At 45.2% G+C, this 19406-nt stretch overlaps 1 protein-coding gene across 1 annotated transcript; it reads right to left on the minus strand.

Annotated features, from left to right (window-relative positions):
• Positions 1 to 8133: 8133 nt before the first annotated feature.
• YPEL2 (yippee like 2) lies at positions 8134 to 19191 on the minus strand. Its single transcript, XM_078379306.1, has 4 exons — positions 18941 to 19191; positions 12848 to 12891; positions 11196 to 11304; positions 8134 to 9410 (listed from the first exon to the last, which is right to left on the minus strand). The coding sequence occupies exons 1-4, from the start codon at positions 19055 to 19057 to the stop codon at positions 9321 to 9323; spliced, it is 360 nt and encodes a 119-aa protein (XP_078235432.1). The 5' UTR covers positions 19058 to 19191; the 3' UTR covers positions 8134 to 9320.
• Between the last annotated feature and the right edge of the window lie 215 nt (positions 19192 to 19406).

The following is a 19406-nucleotide window of genomic DNA, read 5'->3' on the forward strand; positions in this document are numbered from 1 at the left end:
TGGGCTGATCGACGATGGCGTAAATGTTCTAGAGATCAGGCTAAACAAAAGGCCACAAAATACACAAGATTTTACATTCTGTGACCTTTTCTGTGCAAAGTTTAAAGGCTCACTGGACAAATAGGGTGACCATATGTGGCAGCAGGTATGGGCAACCATATCATGTCCTTTAACGCTGGTAACAGAGGAAAAAAAACCTAGATTGCCATTGCGTCCGATACTAACAAATTCAAATTTTGCTGACAAATTCTTCCCGCCGGAGCCTCACTTCAAAATTCTGTTGTTCTAACAGGCATGATTTTCTTGATGGTCCCTCTGCTGGGAAATCAGAACCGTTCTGAATCCCAGGAGAGCTGGGATAGTTGTATTATCCTGTGTCGGCAAAATGACGAAGGGTCGTGTGCCATCTGGAAGACTAAAAGGTTTTATCTGGAAGAAGATGTCCCGGTACAACTGGTAAAACAGGCCACAGGCCACCAGAACGTCCGTCAAATAAAAGGTGCTAAGCTCGTAGGGAGATATAAGATTCCTTGTTGTGTAGGTTACAACAGACAGACACTGCCACCTCCTCCAGAAATGAGTTCAAATCACACCACAAGATTATCTGTGGCTGCTAATGCTTCTTGATGGTTGTGCTGTTTGCTTGCTTGATCCTCCATATAATATCTAGATATTATAATCTGGGTCTAGAGAGTCTCACGGTACATCAACTGCAGCAAAGCTTCTGCTCAAGGCCTGAGTTTGATCCCCAACAGGGCCACAGGCAGCCGGCTCAAGGTTGACTCAACCCTCCACCCTTCTGAGGTCGGTAAATTGAATACCTGGGTGCGAAACACTGGAAGCGGGGTGGGCGGACCATGTGTAGCCTGCATAATTAAACCACTAATAGAGTGCTTTAAATCCCCCTGGAACAGTATGTAAACAGCACACTCGGCTTACATACAATCGCTGGTGGATGGCAAGTCTCACACAACACACTCTGACATGCGCGCATGAGCACTGTGGAGTGTGCATGCCCGAGCGATGGTTTTGCTTTGATGCCCGTCTATAGAAAGCCCCTTGTTGACATATTTTGAATATCGGGGAGCAAAGACCCGGCCGGATTTGCTGACGGTTTTAAGCTGCGATACAGCCCCAGTTCCAGATAAATCTTTCGGCAGGGTTAGCCTCTCTCTCTCTCTCTCTGTCACTCACAGCTGCTTTCATAAGGCATTTCATCTAGCGATGTCCCCTCCTGCAAAAATAATAACCACGGGGCTATTTATACCCCTAAGCCTACCTCTTGCCCAGAAATAGACCCAGGAAGCTTCACGCGCCACGATAAAAATATGCCGCCCTCGGGAGAAACCCAAGAATCTCTGCTATACGGCTGGACGTCTATTTCGCTTCATTTCATTGTTGAAAATGCCCGCATCTGCCATTTCTTCTTCTGTTCGATGAGATGGAAAGAATGCAAGATTATTTTTTAAAAAAACAATCAGATTGTCCATGCAGGTTCATAACTTCGAGGACCGACTTGTTTCTAACCCTTAGTTCTCTTTGACCGCGGACTCCAAATAAACGGGTTTTAAGACACAGGAGACAGAAAAAAATTCCCACCATATTCTTAGCAATGATCAGACAAAGGTGAGGATTGTGTTCAGACAATATCACTAGGAGCCCGTAGCTTCTTTAATATTTGAAAACTTTTATTTTTTTTTCCTTTGAAATGAGCACCAACACATATTGTAAATAGGACAAACAATGCATTTTCTTCTTCTAATACTGAAGTACTATGTACAATATACAAACACGTGACGCGGTGAAGACAAAACTCAGAAAAATAAACCCCCAAATGATCGACACGTATCACTCGAAGCAAAAAAAATAAAAATAAAAATACCTGGAGAAAATGCCGAACAAATAAAAGACAAAATAAAACCAAGAATTAACTATTAGACAGTTTTGTAAACACAAGGGCATCAATATGACAGGCTGGTTTCGGAAAATAAAAGTCTCTTCATTTAGGAAAAGAATTTAAGGTGCCCATAATGCTACTCGATTTGTACTCAAGTGTACAAGTTTTTTTTTCTTATTTAAAGTTACAAACCATTTGTGTTTTTTTTTCTCCTTCTTCAACAGTTTTTCTGCTCTCCATAATTAAAAATATATATATTTAAAGGAGGATTCCTGAAAAGTCAACACATAATTATTTCAAAAGGTATCCACTCCACAAACGTTTCTTGGCAAAGGAAATATATATCTTTTTCCCCATCAACATAGTTCTTCTATCATGGAAGGATCGAAGTGGACGGGGGGGGGGGGGGGGGAAGGAAATAATTCTCTCTCACCTGTGAAATGATGCTATGAAATGTATATTTAATACATAATTACCCCAAGTTGAAAAGAAACACACACACAAACACGCGCACACACAAAGAAATGCTTCTGTGTGTTCACAAAACACAGATGTTGCCGTTTCGTCTTGTCTTTTTAAAAGGTTTGTGCACCAGAAAGTGCGAGAGAGAAAAATTATATCTGAAGGACGCGCCATGTTCATTGGAAACTTCTGTGCTGTTGGTCCACTTTTGAGATTTATTGGGGGAAGGAAATTAATACAGGGAGAAAAAAAGGGAAGAGGAAACAGAAATGTAAACACTTCGGAGGGGAGAACCCTGAAATTTCAAGAGTCTAACTGGGTAGAATGGAAAAATACTGGTTATCCTTTTCATCTCCGGTCTGGCTCCTGTGTCTTTAAATGCTAGCTAGAAAGAGATACTGTAATTTCATAGATATATCTATTACTTTCTCCAGTTCAAGAACCGGCAACTCCCATGCATGTCTGTGTACACACAAATGCACACATCTGCTTTTAAAGGTAGAGGAGCACAGCAAGAAAAAAAGTTGGCAGTCCTGGATAGAGAATTGACATCTTCTCCCTCCTGAAAAAAGGGATTCACTCCCGCGCGTTGCAAGGCTGGCAGGAACGCCTAAGACAGCACAGAGGGGTTCGTGCCAGGGGGAATCCCAGTCGAGGAGACCACGTATTTGCCCCGCAAAAGAATGATGCCACAGCCGGGCTTCCAGGTCGTACAGGACTCGGATTATGGAAACGGGGGGGGGGGGGGGTCAGGGAGTCAGTAGCTACTTACCCGCTGCTTCGGCTCACGTGGCAGTTAAGCGATAAAGTAACCCCCAGGGCAATCAATCCTCTGAATTGATTCTTTTGGCCTAATTCAGAGCAAGCCTCCGCACATGGAGACAAAATACAGACCTTTGGTAGCAAAGCACTTTTCTCTAGAACCCCCCAAATACCGGCCAGAATCTTACTGCGTTCCACGAGCGCTTGAAGAGGAATCAGGCAAGCGACAGGAGAACTTGCCAGCCAGCTGTTACACACGCCCTGGAGTCCTCTAATTGTGTGCCTGCGAAAGCCATGCCACGACACACACACCATATTTCACGAGAGGGGTTCCGGTCATGATGGTGAATAACAATAATAAAATAAGGTGCCTTTGTTTCACCAGCCTGCCTGTGAGACACAGGAGGACTCCCATTGTCTGCGGGATCAGGATCGGCCATTCCACTGACGCACGGTTTGAAAATATTAAAAATATTAAAAGAAAAAAAAATCCCGGAAAAAAATTGTTTTCACGTTTTACCAGATGCGGCCACTAGAGGGAGCTACAGACCATGAAATGAATACTTGTCAGTGAAAAGCATGGTCTATGTCCCCCCTCTAGTGGCCACTTATGGTAATGCATGCAAAACATTCTTTTTCTGTTTCTTTTTATTTGGACCATTCTATATACTGTATATATATAGCATCCACTATTATCACTGCTTCCAGTATCCACAGGGGGCTAGGAACGAATGCCCTACTGTATATATACAGTATAAAACATACAAGGTGGACGGACAAAGGCCACAATGGGGTGTTCTTGCATGCTGGGCTTTGGTATACCATGTGTAAGTGAAACTGCAGATATTGGTTCTGTGGATACAAGAGTCCTACTGTAATTCCCACAATGTGTGCCAGATCCTGTTTGAAATTTACTCATTATAAACCCCTTCAAGTACCAACATACCACTGAATATCTGACCATTCCAGATATTTTGGATTACAACTCCCATAAGCCCCAACTCTTAGGGCAAGGAATTTTGGGATCTGTAGTCCAAACGTGTGGAGGAGCAAGGGTTCCCCACCAGTCAAAGCTGTATCAAGACCGGGTGTGTGTGTGATCTGGGGGAATGAGATCAGAGACACTTGGTCAGGATCCCACCATTTCATTGGCTTAACACACACACACACACACAACGTGCTCAGGTGAACGGGGGGCCTCCATGGGTAACATGGGCTTTGTAGTGGTGGAGGAAACCAAGCTTTTTCTAGGACCGAGAACTAGGCCAACGGGAGTGAAGATTTAGAAAGTCACAACTAGAGGACAGAGAAATACATGCAAAGTTGGGATTAAATAAATAGCCTGAAATAAGGAGATATTCCCACCCCCCACCCCCCACTATCAACCCAAGTTCTGAAGGAGGACAGATCCTGGTAGAATTTAAAGCCCTTTGTGGCAATTAAAAACAAATCTTCCAAAGCTTTACCTTAAAGACTCTTCACTTAAAGCGGAATTCCCTAAACACGAGTTCTGTTCATCGCCTACCTCGAATTCAAGTGATTTTGCACACATAAAAATGCATAATTGAAGGATATAATTCACTTCCTATATGAAGTCAAGGGTGACCATTTTCCTGCCGACCATTGTTTACATCTTCACGGATATTATGTTTTAAACATAGGTTTGGGTTGCTTGTGTGCCTTGATGATCTTAATTTATAAAGTCCCCTCCTTCCCTGAGAAGCTCAGGATAGTGTACATGGACTTATTTTAATTTTCCTCCCTCACAAAAATTCTGTGAGATAGGTTTGGCTGAAAAACTCAGTCAAATTGCTCCAGGACACCCTTGGACCTCTGCAGTGGAGTGGAGGATTCAAACTCAAGTCTCCCTGAAGCCCCACACCATGTCCACAGTAACATGTGGGTGTATCTTTCTCAGCCCCCCCTCTCTTTGGATCAATGAGGACTAAACACTTGATAAGTGTTTCAAGAAACCAGGACTTTAAAAAGAGACAAGGCACAAGATTTACAGAAGTCTCGCCCAAGTCAGCCTTTTTTAGATGACATTAAACCGAGTCCCCAAAAACATGATGCATCAGGGGCCAAAATCCTGTTGGTGAGCGCAGCAACTTGCCCTAGAGTAGCCCCACTGAATCCCTGCAACATAGGGAGTGGATTCTCTAAATCCCCAATGATTCAATGCGCTTAATTTAGAATGGTTTACTACACAAAGCTACAGGGTTTTGACCATGATCTGCTCCTATGTTTATGAACGGGACCAGCGCCGTGTCCTTGCTAAATTGACTTAAATTTGAAACTTTGGTTCTGATGGAAATTGCCGCCAGCCACGAAATTTACTGCATTCACGGAAGGCCCAGCGTTCAACTTTAGTCCTTCTTGCCAAGCAAACCCACCAACCAAACACGCAAGTCAAGATGATAAAACTGTGGCAGCCAAAACATCCTCTAGGATCGCGCCCGTTCTCATGGAAAGAAAAAGCAAACTAATCCAGCGACAGAGAAATACAGGCTTCATCTCGATTCATCCTCTCTGGTTGCACTCCTACAAAACCACTGCAATATTTCCTTTTAAAAATAACAGCTTGCCATACATACAGAAAAGAGAGGATAATAGTTCAGAACCGTTAACTCTCAAAAAGTATTCCCTGGGAAGGGCTTTGAAGAGGAGAGAAGCAAGCACCAAATATATTATTTTTAAATTAAATAGTATGTACATAGTAAGTATTGTTCTCAAGAGACTGCTTTGAAGGGCATGTAGATATCGTCATTTGAAATTTCTTTCAACCGTGGATGAGGAACGCAACAGGGTGTTGGTGTGAAGGAAATAATCTCCACAGTAGACCTGGGAATAATTAATAATTCCGTAATTAAGGAACCACAGTTCCAAAGCCACCAGTCAATTAAGAATACTTTGATTCGTTTCTTTGCGATGCACACAATGCAAAAAGATTCACGCGCACTCCGAAGGCAGTTGAGCTGCGCCTTCTGACATCATGGAAAAAAATGTTTTTGGGAAGTGCATCTTAACCCTTTCCTAGGACGGCTACCTTGACGGCACCCATTTCGTGACCAAACAAACATTTAAAGGGATGAGCATGTACAGGATGACCCCCTTATCCGCAGAATTGGCATCCACAGTTCCGGTTATCCACAGTTCACCACAGCCCTGTATACAACACACAAAGGGGCAGGTCTTCCCTCCTTCTGTCCTGTCTCCTTCTATGCTGTATATAGGGTTTGCTACTATCCGCGGTTTCAGGCATCCGTGGCACATTGTGGAACAGATCCCTGTGTGGATATGGGGGCCCCACTGTATCTCACAAAGACATAGGTGGTTTAGCAGCAACATCTAGTGTCTTTAAGAAGCACTTAAGGTTTTGGTATATGCAAGTGAAGACAAAAAGTATATAGAGGAAGACAGAGGTAATTACTAAAAGGATGAATTCAGAGGTAGAACTGGGGAAGGTGTGGTCTGCTCAGAACATTAACATCCAAGTAACCACTCAAGGATCTCATCCATGGGCAGATCTACATGTCAAAACCACGGAGCACCCAAAACTGTGCATGGCAAATATTTTTGTGCACAAAGGACCCCCTTCATTTACAGACTTTCAAGTACATATCCTCACACTGTTTTCGTATCTGGAAAATAGCAGCCTACCTCTTTGGGTTATTGATAGTGATGGGATGGTTTCTGGAACCATCATTCCAGATGCACTCATCTTACCCTCTCGCAGATTATCAGTTAGTAAACTCTAATGAAAAAGCGGAGGGGGGAAAGTATCATCAGTTTCTAATTAACTGGGATTTTCCAATTCCCACTGTTTTGAGGCTAATCTGAGTATCATCTTCTCCCCAGGAAGAGAGAGAGACTTAGATTAGGATATAAAAGCCACCGTAAAGAAACACATACTTTACAGGGAGAACTCCACCTGGGAGCCGTTCCGCTCTTCCCTGGCCTTACCAACACGGGACGTACGTATTCGCCGGCTTACAACAGATTCGTTGAGTGGATGAACCCCACATGAAATATTTTTTTACAAATCGGGAGATGCGTATGGGAAAAAAAAAAGAACTACAGAAAGAAAGAGGGGGAAAATCATTCTTTTCAAAGGAGACGCACACAATGAATTCCATTAAACACAGCCTTTGTGCTCCCCGCTGGGCGGCCGTTAGTCGCAAGGTTCGCCATGACTGGATTGGAAACTCCATGAAAGGCAAAGTGGGTGGGTGGGCAATTTAAGAGACCCTCCCTGCTCCCGCCAGGAGCTCCCGGGTTTTCTCCGTTCCTTCATTGGACTAGATCCGAGAAGAAAGAGGAGAGAACGCGAAGATTTGATCAGCCTCTTTCATTCAGCAAGAAATATTTACTGCCTGTGAAAATATCCCTTAAACGCTCAGCCCACCCAACAGAACGAAGCAAGGGTGGCTTTTCGGTTCAGCCTCGTGCCACACTCTGGAGGTAGCCGGACAGGAAACGTACGGACCAACCAAATTTTGGGGACTCGTTTATGGGGCTTGTTCATCCATCAAGGAGTATCAGGTTCGTTAGAGACAGGGGACCAAAGACGAGCCCCCCAAGATCCTCTGTCACATGCATGATTTTCATTGATTTCCATTCTTACAAAAGGATGCTACAGGTAAATACAGAACCCCCCCCCCTTTTTTCTCTCCCCGCTTTTTATCCCAGAAGGATTCAGAAGAACACGGTGGGATTCAGACCTTTTAAGACAGGTCTGCACCTAGGGGGACGTCATTTAGTCGTCCGCATTTCAGGAACCCCGTTCGGGCCCCTTGTTTTACGAAGAGGGGCTCTTCCAAAACCACCTGTCCCGTTTGGCCCGAATGGAGGAAACGTGCGAGGAAGCGGGTTTATCCTTTCAAGCAGGGAGAAAACCCTTGTCACCACGCCGAGTAACCCTCCAGCTTTGGAACAGATCCTTTCCAGAATGTCAGCCCTACCAGAGACTGGTCCCTGGGTTGTCAGCGAAGCTTGTAAAAAAAACATAAACATACGCTAGAGACCAGTACGAACGATCAGATTTAAAATTCCCACGCCTGCTCTAGGCGGTCGTCGTGAACATGATACGACGGGCCAGAAAGTTGCCCACATGCCAGGTACAGGTGCCGATATAGAGAATGACAGCTCCTCCCTTTCATGATCACACGCGCATGCACATACACACCCAAATGATGAGTCCCCCCTCCATTTCCCACTGCCCCTCCACTCTGTGTTTCAACACCTACTCTCTGAAAGAGGGGTTTACAACTCTGAAAGACGGGGCTAATGAGTGGTCGGGGAAGTCCATGCTAAGATCACAACACACGTTGGGTAGATTCCTTTACGGAGAAAACAGGAGACTAGGGTGGGGGTCGAGGGTAGGAAAAACGCAGAGCCCTGACTAGCTCTAAGGGTTCAAACTTGTCTTCTTGAGAAGGTTCGTAGACAGGAAAAAAAAAAAAACCCAAGTGATCGCTTCAAAACTAAAAAAAAAAAAAAAAAAAAGGAGTAACCACCAGTGACCAAAATGTTTGGAGTCACCATCACAAGATACAGAGAGAAAAATAAACACAGCCATGAGGTATATTCTTACGGTCCACAAATGTCAAGCCACAGTGGATCAGGATTTTGAAAGAGCATCCGGGGACACATCCTTCCCCCCCGCCCCCACGTTCATGGTTCCTGCCCACCTCGTGCCTCCCGAAACCCAGGCCTCTTTCCCACGGGCCCGCCGGAGGCCTCGGATTTAAAAAAACCAAAAACCCAGCTCTCTTCCCACCACTGTCATCAAACTCAACTTTTGGTTTGTACTGAGACGCTGGTTGTGAAATAAGTTTAGCCATTGGGGTCTCTTCCTTTGCTTTGGTGATTTAAAAACCAAAAACCCATGCCAAATCACAGCGAGGAAGACAGAGAGAGAGAAGGAAGAGGGGTACCACAGGTGGCCTCACAGAGACAGGTAACAAAAGCAGAGAACGAAGGTTATCAAGGCCGGTCACCGGATAAGATGGCGGAAAGGTGGGCGAGGAAGCGTCTGAAAAGACGGCGGCAGCGACGAAGCTCCCCAAAATGCAAGGAACCAAGCGGGTTGTTGTTGTTGTTTTTCCTTTCCTCCCAGTCACTCGCTCATTCTCGGAGATAAATGTTCAGTCGGGTGGCCTTCTCGCGCGCGAAGTGCGGGCATGCGTCTCCTCCAGGCTCAATCCCAGCCATTATCCTTGATCATGTGCGCTAATTCAATGATGTATTTACCTTCTTTATACTTTTGACTGCTTTCAAACGCATGTTCCTTTGAAACAAAACAGATGGTATTAAAATAACACATATGTAATTAGAGGAAAGTTGAGGGGAAAGCGTTTATTTTAAAGATTTAGAATGGGCCGTTCAACTGAGGACAACTTGGAAAAGATTAAGGGGAAAATAATGGGTCTTTGCGATGACCTGAACGGGCGGAAGAGCAGGTTCCTCAAACCTGGTCCCAATTAGTTTGGACCGCAACCTCCATCATCCCACAGGCTATGGGCCTTCCTGTGTGGATGATGGGAACTACAGTCGAACATCTGCAGAGGCAACAAACTGGAGAAGGTGGGGACAAACAGTAGCTCATGAATACTTGGCTGAAATCTAATGCTTTCCCTTAAAGTGGTGAAACTAGTGGGGTGAACTAGATGACCTTCAGGTTCCACTCAAGATCTTCAATTCAATGTTCCCTAATCCATCAGCTTTTAAACAACATTTTAAGCAACCCATCAACAGCTGTTTTATAATGTTTTAGCTACTGATCTTTTTTTGTCCTTGCTAAGTGCACTCGACAAAATGACTACAGGACTCTGTTCAACAGTTCTGTCCTGTGATTCTGTGTTTCCATCCTTCGAACCCACTTCTGTTTCAGCACCGGGGCAGGATCCAGGGAGGCAAAGGAGAGGCACAGGGTGACCTCCAGTCTGAATGCTCGCTTTAATGTCTTAAAAAATGGGTGCCGACGGTTTATCATTATCATTATCATTATCACTCACTCACTCACTCACTGGCCAGGTATGTAAACCATACCCGGAATTTAATATGGCTACCGGCCACACTTAAAAACACTACACACACACACACACACACCCCATGAACAGAAAATTCACAAGACAATTAAGAGCAAATTCTACAAAAGCCGATTGCCTCAACTCCCAGTTGCATCAGATGGTTGCAAATTCAGCAGTTTGATAGCACAGGGAAAAAAGCTATTTTTGTGCCTCGATGTTTTAGTATACAGCGTCTTGTATCGCCGACCAGAGGGGAGAAGATTAAACAAGTTGTGACCAGGATGCCGTGGATCTGCCGCGATATTTTCCGCACTCTTTTTAACCCGTGCAATGTACAACTCTTCCAATGATGGCAAATCAGCTCTGATTATTTTTCCAGCAGTTCTGACAGTCCTCTGAAGCCTGTTCTTGTCCAGTTTGGTTGCCGAACCGAACCAAACAGTTATGGAAGAGCAGAGGACAGATTCAATAATGCCTCTGTAAAATTGGACAAGCAGCTCCCGAGGCAGATTGAATTTCCGAAGTTGTCGTAGGAAATACAGACGTTGGTGAGCTTTTTTGATGATGCCATTGATGTTAATTGACCATTTCAGGTCCCGAGAGAGTACAGAGCCCAGGAACCTGAACGACTCTACTACAGAGACCGTGCTGCCTAAGACGGAAAGTGGGAGTATACAAGGGGGGTATTTTCGAAAGTTTAACGCGCATGAGCCCCGCCTAAATCTGCACCGTTCAGGGCATCTACAGGGAATTAAGGGATCTGTCTGCCCTCCAGACAGGTTGGACGACAAAGCCCATAATTCATTGTTGCAGCACCCATCAACCAGAAGAGGCATTCTGTCTCCTGGGTGTTTTAGAAGAGGCATTCTCTCTGTTGCAGAAGAAGCATGCCCAAAGGCCCTCGAAACAATCGCTTGTCAGATTACGCCCATATTACACCGACAGGCGGAAATGGCTTGAGCTGGTATAAACCAGCAGCTGCATCCTTAGGAGATTAAGAAGAAGATAGACGTTTTTCATCCCCCACAAAGACAGATACTCACATATTTCCAGCCCAGCGTGGTTTTGCAGTTTTCACAGTAAATGTCGGCGACCGCATGCAGTCCCGTTAACAAAACCCGTTCTTCTGCGGGGCCACAGCCTACATTAACTCTACAGGCAAACAGGTAGGGAGAGAGGAAGAAAAAAATTAAACATTTACTTCCGAGATGGGGTTCCCGCGCTCATTGCTCATAGTGTTGTTAAAGTTGCTGGGGCTTGTGACAACAGATCTCCCCCTGTGTCACATACACCAGAACATGCATGATGGGAATTGTCAGAGGTACCACCGATGGCGAGATGGTTCACCATCAGTATATTTAGGGGAAACTGTTATATTGTCCTTTAAGACACAACCCTCCTTCGCATAGCAAACAAATCTAATGGACGGACTGCTCGCATACAACAAGGCCTAACCATCGTTGGTTTCTAAACTGAGATCTTTCGAACCAGGGTCCTGCCAGAATTGAGCTTCCTGGTTTCTGCTGATGCAGGCTATCAATGTTGATGGGGTCAAGTTCTCAATTTTGGAAGATTTATCCCATCACTAGTTACAGGAGTACTGTACAGGAAGGACTGATCTGGCTTTGGAGCACTTTCGAACTTTAATTCTTTAACTAAATAAATCAATTAAATAAACTAACAAAACATAATTACTGTAAACCTGAAGCTTATGTTGCAGTTAGGGTTTGCCTCTCTCTCTCCTGCCACACTGGGCAGGCAGATGATAAGACAGGGACAAACCATGATAGTAAGTCTGCATCACAGCTGGGAGGTAACTAGTTACAGGTAACATACTTACCTGCAACTAGCTGCTTTCTGAATTACAAGTAGGAAATTAATGTAACAATTAAGTCACAAAATAACTTACTGGGAGTTACAACGTTAAGTAAAAGACCCCCTTTTATGCCATTCTTTTATCATGCTTAAGTGGCAAGGAAAGTATTTGTCAGTCTGCTGTAAATACAGTATTTGCAGTGTGCAATATCAAAACTGGCCACTAGATGGCCCTGGAGAGCACTTAATTTTCTAATCTGTAACATTGAGCCCATGGCACAATGAAGTACTTGTGCGAGTAGAGCAGTAACAAAAACAGCTGAATGTCAAGAGGAAACCAACACGTCCCTTCTAAAAACAACATTCCAACCTCTGGTGTGGATGTCACAACACACCAAAGTTTAAACAACCTAGAGCTAGTAAACCCAAAACAACTTGTGGGCCAGTGCTTTGTGATGGTTTACAAGCCACAGCTTGTTTTCAGAGGTGGAGTTCTACATCCCAACGAACTTAATCTAGAAAAAAAAACCCACAATATGACCTACTAAGATGAGGAAATATGGTTAGTGTGGGTAAAATCGAAAGTTCCACCTGGACAAGGATCAGGCTTGCCACAATAGCACATCAGATGATGGAAAGTGCTGCCTCCTGTTGCTTAACCTTGAGAAACTGGTTTTCTAAGGTATACTGCTCCTGAACCTGGAGGTTTCCTTTAGTGAACGACTGAAACCCTTCACAAACAGGGGCGCCCTCTATAATTTGCCATTTCCAAAGTTGGCTAGAAAATAGTTCATTTTCGGGGAGGTGCACCTGAACCCCTCCCCCCCTCAAAAAAAAAACCCACCGACTGCAGTTTGTTACTACAAACCGAGACACTCACACGGAATTGAAGAGATAGGCCCGCCCTTGGCTTCCTTGGAAAGACTGTAAAGCAAGCAGAAAAAAAAAATAACCCAGAAAAATCAATTGAAATTGGTAAGATAGTTATCCTGACATGAACAGATAAAAGAAAAATAAAACAATACAGCCTTTTTTTTTGGGGGGGGGGATGTTGGTTTGGAGCAGATCCTGGATTTTTACAGGCTAACGTCAATGGCTAATGTGAACCAGAGCAGACACACTGAATTAACTGCCGAGTCGGAAGTCAATTAGTAAATCCCTTCTACTCCATAGTTCTACTCTGGTCAGGACGAGACACTGAATTTAGGCCCTTTATTTTTAAGGGGCAATGATGGGGATGCCATGCCTCTTCATCCAAAGGAGTCAGAAAAGGATGAACCCCCAACATCGAGGGATTTCAATGAAATGTACATTCTTAGAAAGAAAGAAACTCTTTGTTTTGTTTCAAGACAGAGAAATGAATTGTTGCTTATACCGAGCATTGTTTCTAAAAATGGGATACGGTACTGTCAGAGTTCTGACTGCAAACTTAATTCCCACCAAGGAAATTTCAGCTCTCGTCATCACAAGGAACCTCCTGCGACATCCACAAGCCAAGATTCATCTGCCATCTGCTTCCAACTGCCAGGCATCTTTATAGGCAGTCACCAACCAATCAGATCACTGAAACCAAACAGCCAGCCTACTGCATCCAGCAAACCCCGCCTCCATTTAAAGGGCCACTCTCCCCCGCATTTGTTCATTGGTTTCCCCCTATATTTGTTATCTGTGTCTCTCTTTTTTGGTAGGGTGGAAGGCAGGCCAGCTTCTTCCTCTTGGACACCCCTCATCTTTCCACTGAGGTGCCTGGTTTGCATTAAAATTGGGGGGGGGGAGCTCCCTAGTTCAAAAAACAAAACTTTATAAGTCAAACAATGGAAAACAAGAACTCACATTCTGGAACAATCTCCATTCTCCCCCACAACCCAAATAATATATATATATATATTTTAAAAAAGGAAAGAAATGAGTTTTTAATTTTCCATCAAAATAGCCAGGAAGATTTCCTCTGCTGCTCGCTCTAAGAAAGCCACCCCTAATGGTCGGCAGAAAAACGGCTTTATTAAATGTCTAGACTAGGACTCATACTGGGCCCATAAAAATCTGAAGCCTGCCCATAGAGAAAATCCTCTGCCACAGAAAATTACATTGATGGCTTATCACCAAAAGGTCAAAACCAGTTGCGTTATGATTTAAAATAGATATTTTTAAAAAAATCTCGACTGGATGTTCACCTGGCAGGAAAATCTGGCTCGCCCCAGGAGACCATGTACAATCAACAGCATCAATTATATTAGAAATTTATTTCATGGCTATGTAACACAGATTTTCTAGGCTGAGTTCTCTGTGTCATGAACGTTACAAGCCACGACTTGGAGGTGAATCTAAGCAAGGAACTAAGAATAATTTGTTTCCAGCGATTCTTCACACAACGCAGCAGGGTTCCCCCCCACAAGCCAGCAAAAACACAACTTTGATTAACCCCCCAAAGAGAAACTCAATTACCATAGGAACACTTAACAGAGTTCAGATCCCAAGGGTCTGGTCTGGTCGATTCTCTCCCCACTCCACCGGTCAGGGAGGATGATGCAGATCTATTTTTAACCAGCTGTTTCAGAATTCCTGCCCCCTCTTGACAGCTCGGAATCTCTCCCAGATGCTTGTTGTTACGTATTCCCACCACACACGCACACACATACATATCTTCAACTCGCCCATCCCACAGAAAAACAGAAGAGCCCCCTGCCCTGCTCAGAACAATAAAAATATATTGAGTTTCGCAACCTGTCCAGGAATAGCAAGGGGAAAGGATGATTCGTACATTAGCCCACGGCAGGAGAAAAGAGCTAGCTGTCCAGGGAAGGCTGGATCAAGAGAAAAGGTGACGCTAAACGGATTATCCGCACTTCGGTTTATGCAAATATAGGCTTCCGTGAATCAAAGGATCTCCCCAGGCACCGGGAAGGAGGAAAACAGCCTTGTGGGCTCAAGGTGGCCGGCTGAGATTTCCAAACCGGCCAAGCGAGGCTTCTGTGACCGCTGGACCGCCTTGAAGGTGGCGGGGGCTCCCATTTCCTCAAACCGGCTTTTTTTCCTCTTCCATGGGAAAGTGAAGGGGAACCCACCTAGTCCTGTTTTGGACTTGATCTCCCTGTCGCTCTTCCAGATCCGTTTGGAGATCAACTCAACATCCAAACTCATCTCACCCTTTGTGTGTAATTAAAAGCTCATCATCTGAAAAACATTTTGCATCTCCTGCAGTCTTTACAGTGGAGGATGTGTGTGTGTGTCTCCGTTAGACTCTGCATGTGTGTGGCTCAGAGGGGTTTGGGGGTGTGTGTCTCTGGCTGCGAAGCCAGGGGCTGTGGGTTCCATTCCTCATTGTGTCTCCTTGACAGAGGCTGGACCCGATGATCGGCCACAATGACGATTGTTTTATTCCCAGGGATATATCTCAAGGAATGACCAAAGCTCTTACGGCATCTCCCAGCAAGGCGCAAGGAGAGAACCGCTGAGAGGGATCTGCTGTTTGCTTCATTACCAGGGAAGATCCTTGCTCAGCGACTCTATATCTGACGGTCCAACTGGCAGAAATCATTCACCGTGGACGACAGCAGCAACAATGCTTGTTCAAATGAAGGCAGCAAAATCCTGTCTCCCTCCCGGGTGCAGTTCTGTCGGTCTGTTGCAACCCTCTGCAGCCCCTTCAGAGGAGCACGTAATTCAGGTTTGGTCTTAGCGGAAAGAAGCCGCTCAATAAAACCATCAGATTTACATGCCTCTCTGCCCCAAGAGGCTTTTTCCAAAGCTTGAGCAGGTAAACATACAGAGAGGCTGTTGTGTATTTTCCAGGCTGTTTGGCCGTGTTCTGAAGGTTCTTCTTCATAATGTTTTGCCAGTCTCTGTGGCCGGCATCTTCAGATTAATAAGGTTGTGAATTATCCTTATTATAATGCAAAGTAATTCAGAGGTGGAGGGTGGGCAATTAAGAGTCATTTGCTTTGCAAAAGACTCGCTTCTCATAGATCTGAAACCTGTTCAAAAGGGTTTGTTTTATAGGGTCAATGCCACTGCCTGTATTTTTCCTACAAGGAGTGCCCAGCAGCGTCAGCCGATGTCCCAGGCAGTGGAAAACCCATGGGGAAATATATTAAAGGGACGGCAGAAACTCCTACAGCATCTCCTGTCCAACCAGCAAGAATTTTGCACGGGCTTCATTTCTTGGATTAAGACCTTCTGTTTGAAGAGGAGAAAAAGCAAAGTGTAGGAGGCCAACAGAAAATTCTCTACATATTTTCATAATCAAGTGCATTGCTGGGAGATTATTTTTTCTACTAAAAAAAAAAGGGGGAGAGAGAGAGAGAGACAGACAAGACAGAGGGAGATATCCAGAAGACAAAAAACACAATGTATTGTTGGGATTGTATTTGGATAAGTTTTTGCAAGATGAAATGGGAAAGAAAACCAACCTTTCCACCCACATTTAAGGCATCAGAATGTTTTCCTTCCAGATTTTAAAACTACACACTGCCACGATGTGCCTCTGGGCATGTACAGAATTCTCTCCCCCCCCTCCCCCTTGCGGATGATCTGCTAATACCAACTTTTCTGTGGTTCATGGTCTTGCTAGGGGTTATAAGCCAAGAATGTCATTCCCTGTCATCTAGTTTATTTTTAGGCACCATGCAAAAAAGAGCCTCATCCAGCTCACAACGACAGGAACAACACTGCTTGGGGACTCGGGAACATCTGAAGATCTGCACATCAGATTTGCAGATTTAAATCCGTACAAGGAAAGCCGAGATCTCTTAGCAGCTCACCCAGAATCTTGACAACATTGGCTTTCTTTTAAGGCAGCACAAGTTTCTGGACCTCATTATCTATGGCCACAGAGGAAAGAGGTTGTTTAGTAATAGTGGCAGCCGTTTGTGAGTGTGTTTCAGTGAGAACAGCAGGATGGGCACAGTTGCAGCCCATGGGATGCTGTTGGACTACAACTCCCATCAACCACAGCCAATACAGAGGAGTGCTGGGGTCTGTAGTCCAAACAATGTCTGGAAGTATGTACTTCTTCCATCTGTACAGTACAGGGTGTCACTCTCTGTGTCCTGCCCACCTGCCTCTGTCCTTGGCTACTTGAAGCTGTCTGGATTTCAGGAACATCAGTCCAAATGCTGGCAGGTTCTGGGTTCAAGTCCATGCCAGTTTTGAATGCGATCTGTCATCACCCAGATACCTCAGTGAAAAATTGCAGTTCCTGCTGCTCTTCCTAAACATCTCCACAACATTAAAAATCCTTACAAATGGGTGCTTAAAAAAAACATGCACAAAAGGAAATTATCCCACAACAGCTTAGCCATCTCCCTCTGCCTTGGCTCAGACTGCTAAGGGTTTTCTTGGCCAGACAACAAAAGCCACAACAGCTTTTTTGAGATCAAGGCACCAAAGAGCTGAAACCGAAAATCTGCGTCTTCGCACCTACCAGACGCAAAAGGCCGTCCAACGAACAAGCCAAAGAACTTCCAACTGCATCAAGTTTCCAGATGTTCACTTCCTAAGATCAAAACTGGGGGCAGTCAGGAGGGACCCATTTTTATACCGAAATAGAAACCGCAGATGACATGCCCCCGTTTTCTTTTTCTTTTCCTGGAAAAGGATCCCCTGCTTGACCGAAAAAGTTTGTGAAGTTTTGGAAAGGGGACAGGGAGCAGTTGCCAAAATCAAGGCTTTTATTATGGCTGCCCAATGGTCCCCTTTCCTCTTTACAAGGGGGGGTCCTAGAGCAAATCAAGCCTGAACTCTCTCCGGGAGGAAAAATATTGAAACAGAGGCCGTCCGGACTTTGGGCTTATCACGAGGAGGCAGGATGATCTGGAAAAGACAATAATGCTGGGAAAAGTGGAAGGCAGCAGGAAAAGAGGAAGACCCGACACGAGATGGACAGAGTCCCTTAAGGAAGCCACAAGGTTGAGTTTACAAGAGCTGAGTAGGGCAGCTGAGGACAGGGCATGGTGGGGATCGCTCATGCATGGGGTCATCGTAGGTTGGAGGCCGCTTGATAGCACAGAACAATGGGTCTTGATATCCTTGGGGACTGGGGTTTACTTCCCCGATGAACCTGTTTCACTGGTCTGCTGGAAGAATGAAATTTATAGGAGAAGAGGTAGGTTCTCCTGAGCTCTGCATGGAAGGGCAGGATTCCAATCAATCAATCAATCAATCAATCAATCAATCAATCAATCAATCAACCAACTAACCGACCAACCCACCCATCCATCCACCGCTAATCAAATACCAGGAAAATTTTAAAAAGCAACTGGTCATATCACTTTTTCTAAGCTTAATGAAAATGTTAAAGATGCAGAGTGAAATGTTTTAGGAAAAAAACGAGCCTCTGGATCTGCAGCTCCCTTCAATCCAAGCCAGCAAGGCCAGTGGCAGGGGATGATGGTCTTTGTTATCCAACAACCTCTACAAGACCTAGTATAGAAACCAATGTCCAGTTCCCAACCCAGCCTGGCTTACTTTTTTTTTTAACTTATTGCTCGTAGCCAAAGGGTTAAAAATAGTAGAGGGAATAAACGTTCAAATACTCTTTCCGCAGAGGAAAAGAGAGAAACGGAACATTTATGGTCTTAAGAGCATCGTTCTTTGCCTGGGAAATGAAAACTCTTGCTATCGCCCCAGGTTTCATAGTACTTTAGTGTTGCAAACCGCTCAGAGCAGGGCTTTGCATTCAGTCAGCGGTATACAAATGCATGAAATAAATAAGTAAAAGCAAAGGGGGGGGCTGCTTATATACTGCCCCCAAAGCGCTTAAAGTGCTCCCTCTGGTGGTTGAGAGCAGAATTGACTGACCTTGGAAGGACGGGAGGTTGAGTGAACCTTGAGCCGGCGACCTGGGATGGAATCCGGATTGTGAGCAGAGTTTCAGCCGCAGTACTGCAGTTTAACCACTGCCCTATAGAGGCTATATAAACCAACACACTCCTGGCATTTCCGGGGAGGGGAGCCCACGCCAGGGGCTGCCTACCTTCGAAATGAGCTCGTCGTGGTTCGCTAAGTGGGCCCGGCAGTGGATGCAGCTGTACGTCCGGTGGCAGGAGGGCAGGTAGGCTTGGAACGTTTTGGAGCGCGTCATCTTCACCATCGGAGCCGCCGAGCGCTGGGCGAACTCGGGGTTAGCCCACGAGGCGTTCCCACAGGACGGGTCGCAGGGGAAACACTGGAACACGCAGGTAAAGGCCGTGGTTTGGCAGGGGGCCGGCGTGGGGCAGGCTCCACACGCCGGCAACGGCTTCGGGGGACGAGAAGCTGGCACAGGGGGGAGCGGTCAACCTGCATGGACCCCGGATCGAGAAAAACGGGACCGAAGGGGGAGAGGAGGAGAAACAAGTGGAAAAAAAGTTAGGAAAAGTTTGAAAATATTAACCAGACAAAAGTTTCCTCCCAGGACTCAAGATTTGTAGTCCCCTAAGCAAAGTTTAAAATGCTCCGAA

The sequence above is a fragment of the Pogona vitticeps genome, chromosome 7 (genome assembly GCF_051106095.1).
Source record: "Pogona vitticeps strain Pit_001003342236 chromosome 7, PviZW2.1, whole genome shotgun sequence".
In the NCBI taxonomy this organism is placed as follows: domain Eukaryota; kingdom Metazoa; phylum Chordata; class Lepidosauria; order Squamata; family Agamidae; genus Pogona; species Pogona vitticeps.